Source organism: Planococcus citri, chromosome 4 (assembly GCF_950023065.1).
Source record: "Planococcus citri chromosome 4, ihPlaCitr1.1, whole genome shotgun sequence".
NCBI lineage: Eukaryota > Metazoa > Arthropoda > Insecta > Hemiptera > Pseudococcidae > Planococcus > Planococcus citri.
This window is the reverse complement of record NC_088680.1, coordinates 36,800,820-36,812,537: the sequence shown is the minus strand read 5'-3', so window position 1 is coordinate 36,812,537 and position 11,718 is coordinate 36,800,820. Positions and strand designations below refer to the sequence as shown.

At 34.9% G+C, this 11,718-nt stretch overlaps 2 protein-coding genes across 5 annotated transcripts; both read right to left on the bottom strand.

The window, feature by feature from the left end:
* Positions 1–117: 117 nt before the first annotated feature.
* Positions 118–6,856, bottom strand: LOC135843655 (uncharacterized). The gene is made up of 6 exons (XM_065361607.1): positions 6,698–6,856; positions 6,215–6,316; positions 5,970–6,036; positions 3,320–4,393; positions 2,689–3,247; positions 118–2,593 (listed from the first exon to the last, which is right to left on the bottom strand). Exons 5-6 carry the CDS (start codon positions 2,711–2,713, stop codon positions 894–896), a joined length of 1,725 nt encoding a protein of 574 aa, XP_065217679.1. The 5' UTR covers positions 2,714–3,247; positions 3,320–4,393; positions 5,970–6,036; positions 6,215–6,316; positions 6,698–6,856; the 3' UTR covers positions 118–893.
* A 584-nt stretch (positions 6,857–7,440) lies between these two features.
* Positions 7,441–11,342, bottom strand: LOC135843819 (uncharacterized). Of its 4 annotated transcripts, none has more exons than XM_065361840.1 (3): positions 11,077–11,342; positions 10,496–10,705; positions 7,441–10,424 (listed from the first exon to the last, which is right to left on the bottom strand). In XM_065361840.1, exons 2-3 carry the CDS (start codon positions 10,656–10,658, stop codon positions 7,759–7,761), a joined length of 2,829 nt encoding a protein of 942 aa, XP_065217912.1. In that variant the 5' UTR covers positions 10,659–10,705; positions 11,077–11,342; the 3' UTR covers positions 7,441–7,758. The 4 variants fall into 4 exon arrangements, with proteins under 4 accessions (XP_065217912.1, XP_065217911.1, XP_065217914.1 ...); XM_065361839.1 differs by lacking the exon at positions 11,077–11,342 and adding an exon at positions 10,900–11,070; XM_065361842.1 differs by lacking the exon at positions 11,077–11,342 and adding an exon at positions 10,900–11,070 and having other exon boundaries at positions 7,441–10,403.
* Between the last annotated feature and the right edge of the window lie 376 nt (positions 11,343–11,718).

Here is an 11,718-nt window from a genome sequence, read left to right as displayed (position 1 = left end):
TAATTTTTTAATCATTTTTTTATCAGCAATGCTTCGAGTTCTGTGATTAACATATCGAAAAAATCCACTTCATTCCCTACAACATGAATAAAATGTTTATTTTATTTGAATCATGAAAATTAATGAACAATATTATCATTACCCATCTATGTACTTTTCTGCACTATTCTATATTTTCATTTACAAAAGACAAAATTCCGAAACAATAAAACTTCTGGAACAAAAAGACACGTGAAAATCAGAGAGTGAGAAAATAATCTCATTAAAAATAATAAGATCACTCAAGTAGGTATAATGATTATAGGTATCACAATATTCAATTTATGACGCCAACTTTAATATATTAATAATTTGAAAAAAGAATTGAAGTAGGTATTTTAAAACAATGAAATTCATTAGGATTTTTTTAAAAAATTAAATACAAAAATGGTCAATCATTTCAAACTACATAATATACTATACATACGTTTTTAAATCATTGAAACAATTTCCGAGCCTTGATGATCTCGTTTGAATTGGTCGATTTTACTTTGATTGTAATTGAAAAACCAGCCTATCACCGCTTTAATATTTTTCTCGGCCTGTTCAGACCTCAAAATGAACGAGATGATATGCAGGTTTTCATAGGCGTTAATTCTTCGAACTTTATAATCACATTTTTCCGCCCATGTCTGAAAGTACCAATATAAAAATCTTTCCACGATACCAAACTCGAAATTCTCTTTCAAGGAAAGCTCAAGATTAAGATTAGGATACCGATAATAATTTCGACAAACGCTACCCGTCAGTAAGTGATCAAAAATCGTATCCACTGGCAGCATTTCTTTAAACTCCGTGATAGTCTTTTCATCTTCGAAGCACCATATCATAAATGATTGCCACCACTCCCGGTCTTATCTGAGTAATATTTGTATCATTGTTGAACTAACACTTTCGTTATCGATCAGTAGACGTCTTTTGAATAATTTTTTTTCTTCGTTCGATTCCAGAAACCAATTTATGTATTTTTTCGCCGTACGCAAATTATCCTCTAGAATCATTTCCTGAAGTTTGCGAATACCCCATGTAGAGTAAATCACTTCTTTTTTGAATTCCCATGCGAGGCTTTCAGTATTGAAACAATCGGCGATGAGGTTACATAAAGTGCCACGTTTAACTGAACCCATGAGAAAACTACAATTCCGAGTACCCTCCGGTGACATGAGTATTTTTCTTTTGTACTCTAGTACGAAATCGTAGTCAGGTGACAACGCTAAAGCGAGCATTTCATGGGCGATTTTGATTTTTTTGTAGTCGCGGAAATACTCAAAACATTGGGATTTCACTTTATCCGAAGTGCTTACGAGATTACGTTTGAATTGTGCCGATTCTTCGGTGGTGGGAAAAAACTGATTCAGTAATCTATCCAAAATCGATGGCTTCTGCTCGCATATCAAGTTTTCGCAGCATTGTGTGAAGAACCGTTTTTCAATCATCGTTTGTTTAGCATTTGCATTCATATCTGCTAAAACGGTGAATATGAAATCACTATCGTAGTTCGTCCCAAATCGATAAAATAATGTTGAAATGAATTCGTTATCAACGTTTTTCAAAACATGACGTTTAAAATCGGCACAAGCGCTGGTCCAAATATCCGTCATAACCGTATCGACTACTCTGGACCACAGCAGTTCGCGAAATATCAAGGCGAATTGCTCTCTGGAGATCGTATTACGAATTTCAAACCACGTCACAAGAACATTTTTCGAAATATCGGTGGTATTAAACGATCTAGAGTAATTATAAAGGATCTCCGTACATCTGCTTGAATACAAGGATAACCGTTGGATTTCGTTCAATTTCATCAATAATACCTCCTGATACATTAATCCGTATTTGTCGATTAACCAGATAGCGCTTTGCACTTGTTCATCGGAATTCATTCGATCAAAGAAGTATTCCACCGCTGACCAATTATTCACGTAATGTTGCTGAACCATGAAACATTCGATGGATAAATCTCTAGTAACTTGTATATTGTTCAAAGCGCTTCGCAGACAACAAATCCAGTAGTGAATCAATGGATGCTCGTTAAACCTCAATTGAGTCAAATCGATACGCTCGATCACTGACGGTGCAATCGCTCTGATCTCGTCTTCCAAACAATACAAACACGAAAGAAAGAACTTCTCAGTTGTACTCGTGGATTTTGATTTTAGTAAATTTGCAGCCGTCTTCGCGTAATTAATATTACCATCAGGATACCAAATGATGTGATAAATGAACTTGTATATCTTCAAGTCATTTTGTTGCCCAAAAAATACAGCTCTTGAATGATAGGTAACCCAATCTTCTAATTCGTATTTTATTTTATCGACGTATACCTGCAGACGTTGACAGATTGAATTCGGTATCATTAAATCCAGCGCATATCCACGCACTTTTCGACATAACGATGACCACACAGCGCTGTCTTGGGAGCGATGTTTTCTTATTCCTGACATCTGTACAGGTATATTTGCATGATACCATAAGGCAATTGCTGCGCTGAAGTATGCGATCTTACTCAACTCGGGTGCACCGCGAAACAGATCGGGTCCTATTCGTGATCGTACTGTAAAAAATATCGTACGATGTAATATATTTAATTGAAAGTTAAATAAAATTTAATTTACGAGTCGACTATGTACATAAATTGATTCAACTTACGAGCAAATATAGATCTCTCGTCCATGGTAGTTTTTCGAGCAGCATATCGATGGTGTTGTGGATAAAAGGCCAAACTGAGTTTCCAACTTGCATTCTAAACTCGAAAGTGTCATATCATCGTACTAAGGAGTAGTTTGGCCGATGTATCAATTTTTTTGATGAAGGCAACTCATTCGCTTTCCATTATTATCCACTGATAATATTTTTTCTAGCTTGAGAAATTTATAATGATGAAATAGTTCGAGAGTGGACAGATTGGCCCTTTTGTATTTGTTCAACCTACAGGTTCAACATGAAAAAAAGGGCCAATCTGATAAATTTGGCAAAAAATAATAGATGTTTTGTTGTTGATAAATGGCAAATGCTTAGCAAATGGGAAATATTCGGCCGCGAAATGAAAGCTCATATAGTCTAATATTGTATGTAGGGGTGAAATCGATTTGTTATCAGTCATCAGTGAAGGTTCGAGCTTTGGTATCTTTTTTAATCATCTTCAGAATGAACTCTTTTTTTTGACGGATAAAATTCGTTTCCTGAGGCTCTTTTGATATTTTAATTTCTAGAAAAACCAACAGAATTACTCAAATGTGTCCAAATAATGCCAAATACTTATACAGCGTACTCAAATTACCTGAATTTTTGGTCTTTGGTTCAGGTTCAAATAGTTTAGCAAATCCGTCATCTCGATCCTTCCTCATTTCATTTCTATTGAGAAAGAAGTTGTGATTTTGTAGCCTGAAGTCTCAGGTACACGATATGAGTTATAGAAAAAATTTTGGAGGCCTTCGAATGGGCCGAGGAAAAAATTTCAGGTCATGCAGGATACACAAGAAGGTACACTTTGCGCTCTACCGGCGAGACTAATTCTTATAGCAAGCTGCATGAGCAGTAATTTTGTAGTCTGAAGTTACAGGAACATGGTGATGTATTTAGTTTTTCTGTACAACATGCTGTAACAATGTTGAACATGTCCAAAGTGACTTGGGCGTTTTTTTTTTAGTGAAAATTAACATCACTTAGCTATACCATGATCTCGTTGAATTCATTCAAGAATATTTGTACAAGTCAAACAAAAAAAACTGAATACACCGCCGTGTTCCTGAGGCTTTGGACTATCAAATGATTGCACACACTGCTTGATATAGATATTAGACTTGCTACTAGACCGCAATGTACGATACTCCAGCCCCATCAACCGAATAACTTTTCTCAAAAATTTCAAATACGATCAACATTTTTTCGAGTTGTAGGTATCTAAAAACTGAACACACCACCGTCTTCCTAAAACTTCAAGCTATAAAATGAGCGCTCATTTGGTTCAAAATACTCGTACCTCCATATAGGCTCTCCTCCAGAGCCATGTTGGCGATACTTTTTAATCCACCCTCGTATTATTCTGTTTACTCGTAGGTCTGGGTTTTCTGAGATCATTTTGGTACATTTGCAATTTTTTTTAAATTACTGGCCATCAAAGATAAATTTGTAGTGGTCTGTAATGTAAAAAAAAAGTAAAAAAATAGTTCAGTTTCGCCGTTTTGGATTATACTTTCATGTAAAAAAATGCAGATTGGCCCTTTCGTATTTACTCAAAATGACCGAGAACAGATTTGCCCTTTGGAAAAAAAAAACAGTTTGGCCTTTTATCCACAACACCATCGATATGTTGCCGTTCTCGGTGTCATGCCTTCTCCTAATCGCCTTTCGCCTATGAATAAAAAAAAAATCATCAATTTTCGGGCATTTTTTAAATAACTAGGTACCTACATACATATAGACAGTTTCTAATTGGCATGATGGGCAAATCACTTACTGCTATAGGCCTATTTGTTCTTCGAAATTGCCTCTAAAAATCATTCGGCCGGATTAAGCCAATGATAAAATTTTGATTTTAAATCCACATGTTCCATTTCAAATAAATCGGTAGCGACATCGACTTGTTTGACTTTTTGAAAATTTTATCAGAATTCGTACTCAATTGAATTTTTTTTGGTTTTTATTTCAAAAAGTTGGATTGTTTTGCAACTTTTAAAAAGGAAAAACAGAGGCTTTTTGAAATTTTTGGCTAAGTGTAAATTTTTACAAATTTTGTTTTATAAAAACTCATTTTGGCAAAAAACGAAATTTCGAAAATTTTAGCAAAAGAAAGTTTAACAAAACGACCTCTTGAACAATTTCGGAAAAAAGAGAGATGTTTTGGAATTTCAAGTAGGTACATAGTTATATTCAAAAATTCAAATTTTCATGCTATTTTGCCTGAAAACAGTAACTTGTGTCATTGTTGGCAAAAGTCAAGACTTGAACAATTTCAACAGATAAAAGGACCTTAGGTAATTTTAGTAGCAACAAAGGTAAAACTTTTTGGCAATTTCTGGTGAAAAAAGAGGAAAATTTTTGTGAGACTTTTTGAATATTTTAGCCAAAAAAAAACTTTTTAGCCATTTTGATAAAAATACAAAAAAAAAATTATGTATTTTTGAAAAACTGAGAATTTTTTGCAATTTTTTGGCTAAAAGGTAAAACTTTTGGACAACTTTTTAGGTTTTTTTTTAAATGAAATTTTACATAATTCTTGCTAGAAAGCGAGAGTGATTGTCAATTTTTTGCCAAGTATGACTTTGACAATTGTAGCAAAAAAGCAGGGCTTATTTATTTTTTCCAAAAAAGTAGGTAACTTTAGTAACCGAACCGAAACAGTTCGAAAAAGTAATCAAAAAGCTACCAAAAATCTCATAAAACGAATGCAAAACATTTTAATTAAGAAAAAAAATTACCAAAAAAACATTTTTCAATAAAACAGTGTAAAAAAAATTAGGAAATGAAATAATGTATTTGTATTCTAAATCAAAATCTGATAATAAAACTCAAAAATATAGACTTCGAAAACTTTAGCAAAAAACAAGACTTTCTTTATCAACATTTACGTTTTCTCAGATTGTTGGAATAGAATGGATACTCGATGTTGAGTAACGATTACAACATTTCCCAGTAATCGTTACTGAAAATTTAGTAACCATTACTGCAATTTGGTAACCATTCCATTTTTATTCCCCATAATGATTCCTAGACATTTTCATCATTATCCATGGGCATTCATCATAAATCTTCCTCGTCCTAAATTATGCCAGCTACATTTTAGTAATATTTTCTCGTTAAAAAATTACGATACAAAACACGTTTTAGATCAAAATTGCAGAACACTAGTTAATATGCCCAAATCTGTCAATTGAGTAAGTATGGCTATTGGCTATATGAACACAGTAATTTAATTATTAAAAACTTACGAGCTGCCAACGGGTTAAAATCATCTTCTGAACGCGGATAATTCATAACTTCATTCAGTTTTCACGCCTGTAATCAAAACAAAAATCAAATACATTCGTAATCGTAACAGCCATTTTTTCAATGAACTAGAGAAATGAGCGTACTTTTGCAAATATGTATGTAGTATAATAATTAGGAGTGAAATAAAAATTATGTATACCTACTATTTATAACATTACAATGAAATAGATTCAAGTATAGGTACCTGTATCTAGTTTGCTGGAAGTCGCACTGTAGGTACTTTTTTCAAGCTGTTTGCTAAAATGTTTCTCCGATCCTCTCACAAAATAATATGTGAATCTGAACTCTAAATAAAATGAAAAACGTGTTAGCTTGGTTATTACTTAGTCGAATGAGTTGTATTTCTTACTATCTACATGGTAATTCTTACTACATGCATAGTAATGAGTACTACACAATGTAGTAATGTTACTATTTTCTTCAGGGAATTATCACGATAAAAGTCTTCCCTCGGATCTAATGCGATAAAAACTTCGATCCGATTCCATCTGATTAGATCAATGGATGGAATGAATATTCGGTTTTAATTGGGTCTTTTTGTTCAGAATTTACCAGATGCAGGCAGAGAAAGCGAGGATTCGACATTCAATAAAAAAAATATTTAAACACATACCTAGCTCACTTTAATTTATTATCTAGGTTCAAATGATGAGAAGAGTAAGCTTACCTCGGTCAGGACGAATTTAAAACGTACAAAAACCATACATTTAACATACAACCGACTGAACCGACGAAGCTTCCGTTGCGTTAATTTAATTTAACATCACATCATACATATATCTCTCATCCTCATCTCTACCAAGCTACATACCAAGAACAAGAACATGAACTGAAGCTCAGAAGCTGAATTCCAGCTCCAGCAGTACCACCGTCGTCGCCAAGGTCGCCACGGGACTCATTCAATCAGTGTCGCCAAAGGCCAACTCATGAAATTCCGTCGGTAAAGTACTATAATAACGGATAACCACCGGAAATTGGAAATCATCGTGGAGAAAAAACAGACGCATGTATCAACACCAACAATATGCATTTCAGCTAGATTTGAATTCCAGGCCCGAATCATCGACATCGAGTTCTCCGTGATTCCATAAACGAAAATAATTTACAGCGTTTCTTTCAAGTTGAATACATTGATACCTATTCAGTACAGAATCTATTTCATTTAATGAACTGTGACCTGTGACACTTTCTTTCGAAGTAAATTTCCTGAAAAAAAGCCAACGATTGCGAAATAATATCAAACTTTGTTTAATTCTTCATTAAAATTTAAACCTCTAAATGAATTTTTCTTGCAGTGACTGAAATAATTGAATGGTTTCCTTTTTTTTTTTTTACTTCTTCAATCTTTCCGGTGAAAATAAAACTGTAAATTCGAATGAAATTGAAAAAAAAGCTAGGATGACCACAACATACTGGTTTGATTTTAGCTTTATTGGTTTTAAATAAATTTTAGAGGAACAAAACAGCTAAAAAATTATGATTCACATTAACAAATAATATACGCACTTAAAATTTTCAATAAAAACAAAATCAAATTATTCGCTAGAATAACAAGATATTTCGAAAACGACGGATCTGCCTTAATAAATAAATACCTATGTAGATAAACATAACATACAGAAGAAGAAAAATCACGAAAAAAATCACAACAAAGGAACCAGTACTAAGTAATACCAACAAAATCTAACATTATCCAAACTCAACAAAAAAAAATTCGATCGTCTTTGTTTACTCTTTGTCTTTGCAGAGATACCTGAGAATTTTTCGACCTCTGTTTTTCGCCTGGAATGCGTCCATACCCATACGATCGTTTACGAAGAACCAATTCATAACACTTCTCAAGTACGAAGCATCTGATTTCCTTAGCAGCGTTGCAATAGTATCGATGCTATTGAACGAGTCGATTCTCCGCAATTTATATTCTCTTATAGAATGTCGATCTCCGAAATACCACTCCAAAAATCGATCCAAAGGTTCCATATCTATAGTGGATCTACACCTGCAAATTCTCACCTGAGTATCGTATTTTTCAAATACGCACTTTTTCAACAAGTCGTCGAAAATGTTATCCACGGGCATCGATCGCTTATATTCTAGAACCGAGTTTTCGTTTTCCAATAACCAAAGCAATAATGATTGCCACGTTGATTGAATATTCTTGAAAAAGTAGTCGCGTATAAGTTCTACAGGATCATTGATTAGAAGCTTTTTTAAAGCTCTTTTATCCTCGTTCGACTCGAGAAACTGATCGATAGATTGTTTCAGAAGATTCACACGACCATTTTGTATCCACGACTGCATTATTTTAATGGCTCCAGAAGCGAATATTATTTCCTTTTTTAGTTCAGCCGCGCATTCGGCGGTAAGGAATCCATCTGTGGTAATTCTATGAATTACTTCCGGTCTGATGTCAAAAAGCTGAATTGATCTGGTGAGACCATTGACTGACGTGAGTAGGTCTTTTTTATACTCGTAAATGAGTTCAGAATACGGAGCCAGGAACCGCGATACCAGTTCATTTATCTGCGCCAAGTTTCCGCTCGAATAATAATTTAAACATCGATATCTCATCAACTTGGAACTCGTAAAAAGATCTCGTTTGAATTTAAGTACATCTTCGGCATTTTGTAAACACGAATTCAACACATCATCCAGAACTTGTAATTGATCATCGCGCATCAATTTTTCGCAATGATTACGAAAAAAATCTTTCGTAGTGAGTTCGTATTTGAAACGTATCGAATCCTCGGGTTGAATAAACAAAAACCGCAATACTCCTTCGAGCAAAAGGTACTTGGTATCATCGGTAATTAAATTCACGCAGTAGTTGGTAAAAAAGTTTCTCTGGGCGAGTTCTTGTTTAAATTTCGTCATCTCTTCGGGTTCAGGAAGACAAACGTTCAGTAATCGTTTTAGAGCTGTAAAATCGTATTCCAACATCAATTTCTCGCAACGTTCCATAAAACAAGGCTTCTTGGCAAGATCACGTTTGAATTGAGCAGATTCTTCGGGATTTGCTAGAAATGAATTTAACAGAAGCTCCAAGGTTGGTAATTTTTCATCGACAATCAATTTAATGCAGTGAGTATGAAAAGAGCGTTCTTTGGCGAGATTCTGCTTGCACTCAGTTGATTCTTGAATATCATCGAAACTCGAATTCAACAAACGATCGAGTGATTTCAATTCACCCCTGAATATCAAAGTATCGCAGCTTTCTAAAAAAAAAACCTTCTTCGTGATATTCAATTTCAAGTTCTTATCCACGTCTTGCATTACGATGAAGAAGGAGTCATTCTCGGTATCAGATATCCACGCATTCAACATTTTTTCAAGTATATTGTACTGATCGAACGAATTTAAGAGGTGATGTTTAAGGTCATCCCTCGCGCTGGTCCAAATTTCTTTCACAACGATATCGTACTTCAACATACGGAATAAAGTCTTGAAAATTGTCACGAATTGACTTGGAGTTATCAGATTACGAATTTCGGACCACGTTTTAAGAATATCTTCGTAATAGACTCTGGCAGACGCGAAAATGCTCATAATTTTCACCGATTTCTCCAATTTCTCCATACTATACAGATGAAGTCGTTGCGATTCGTCCAATTTCACGAGCAATAATTTCAGATACTTCATGCCATACTTGTCAATCAACCAACTAGCCATTTCAACTTGGTCGTTTGAGGACAATCGATCGAAAAAATACTCCTTCGCGGGCCAATTATCGACGTAATGACATTTTACCATGAACTGATCAACTGATAGGTTTACAGCGTCTGCACCTATAGGTATTTTGTCCAATTGCTTTCTATAAAAACAATTCCAGTAATAAATCAAAGGCTGACGTTCAAATTCCACCATATCCAAGAGGTTATTCGAAAACATCTGAGGTGACATACGTTCGATATCGTCTTTCAAACAATAAGTACACAATAGGTGGCACTTTTCAACGTCGCTTATTCTCATCGATTTCAACAGATTTCTAGCCGTTTCTTTATAATTTATCGTGCCGTTGGGGTACCAAATGATGTCGTAAATATGATAGTAAACGGAATGGCTACTCTTAGCGTAGAAAAACACTTTTCGATGATGATACATTACCCAATCATCTATCTCGTTTCGCATCTTACTGACGTATTTACCGATCTGTTCGGATATTAACGGAGGAACTGGTAATTTGTCTGGCGACCACCACTGGTTTACTTTTTCGTATAAACTGAATCCGATGCTTTGAGAATAACGTTTTATGTCTATTGATACAGCTTGAGCTACATCTAAATGATTCCATAGCGCAATCGCAACGTTCATAGCTGCCATTTCTTTCAAATCGACGGCGCGAGTAGGTACGATTATACTTTCTTCCGTATATTCTGGAAAGATAAACGATAAAACTAAAACTTTACCGATAAGTTGACGGAAGTAATATCAATACCGTAGTTACCTATGTAAAGATCATATTTACCTTCGTTGTCAGGATCTGGAGAGAACATAGAGTATTCATTATCAATCATTTCGGACTCATCATCATATTCATCTTCATCTTCTTCACCCATTAAATCATCCTCATCTGGATAACTATCGTAACTATCGTACAGTCCGGATAAACTCGAATCCATGATCTTCATGAAAGGAAAACTGTACACTTCGTATTATAAATAATGGAGCTGACGATCTGTTGACAAAATCAACATCATAGTCAGAAATTGTCTGATTCAGTCAATTCAGGTATAACTATTGAAGATGAAACAAACACTCTCCGGCACGGAACTGTCGCTACAGACGATTTCGTAATCAACAATCGAGGTGAAAACGAAATGTCGTCAGCATGCTCATAGACATTAATTACATTACCACACGATTACTCACTGTGAATAAATTTTATTACTAGGTACTAATCCAAATTGGCACAACTAAAAAGACATCATTCTACTTCCAAATTCAACCAGATTTATAGCAAATAATTGCAATTGCACCGCATTACCAAGAACTATACTAATATCATAGGCAGTTCGCTCGAAAAAAAAACACTATGCTTATACATACTTGATGCTATTCAACCTCAGGTGCCGATCCCGATCTACCACCATACCACCCGCCAACCGGCTGTTTCTCATTCTTCCTCTTCGTCTCGCCTCGTGTCCTGTCCGAGACAGTGTTACCGTCAGTGGTTGAAAAATTTACGTCATGCTGCGACCTCCGACTAACAGGTGCACTGGCACATTTTACAAAGAGCATTAGCACTTTTCCCTTATCGCCATCCCTCGCGTTGCTGAGAATTGAAACTAGTAAATGTAGAAACACCGTCATCTAGCTGCCACTCACTGGTAGTGGGTGGGTAAGTGGTAAAAAGAAGTGCGAGGAAAATACGTAATCATGTCTGGAGGTGGCGAGGCAAAGATGAAAAATATAGCCTCCTCAGACTCAACAATTAGGTAGTTCAAAAGTTATCATGTCATTGTCAACGAACCATAATTAGGTCTCAAAACTGCGCAGAAATAAATTCAAGTTGAGAAAATTCCTCCATCATAATGAGAAGAAATGAATCGGAAACCATTTGACAATTATGATTGAACGATTTCCAACATAAATGCTCACTCACTCTATATTCATCTTCGGCGTAGTCTGCATTAAATTAGATCTCATGAAACCATAGGTATCTGTTTAAAATTTTAAATATAAAAATTT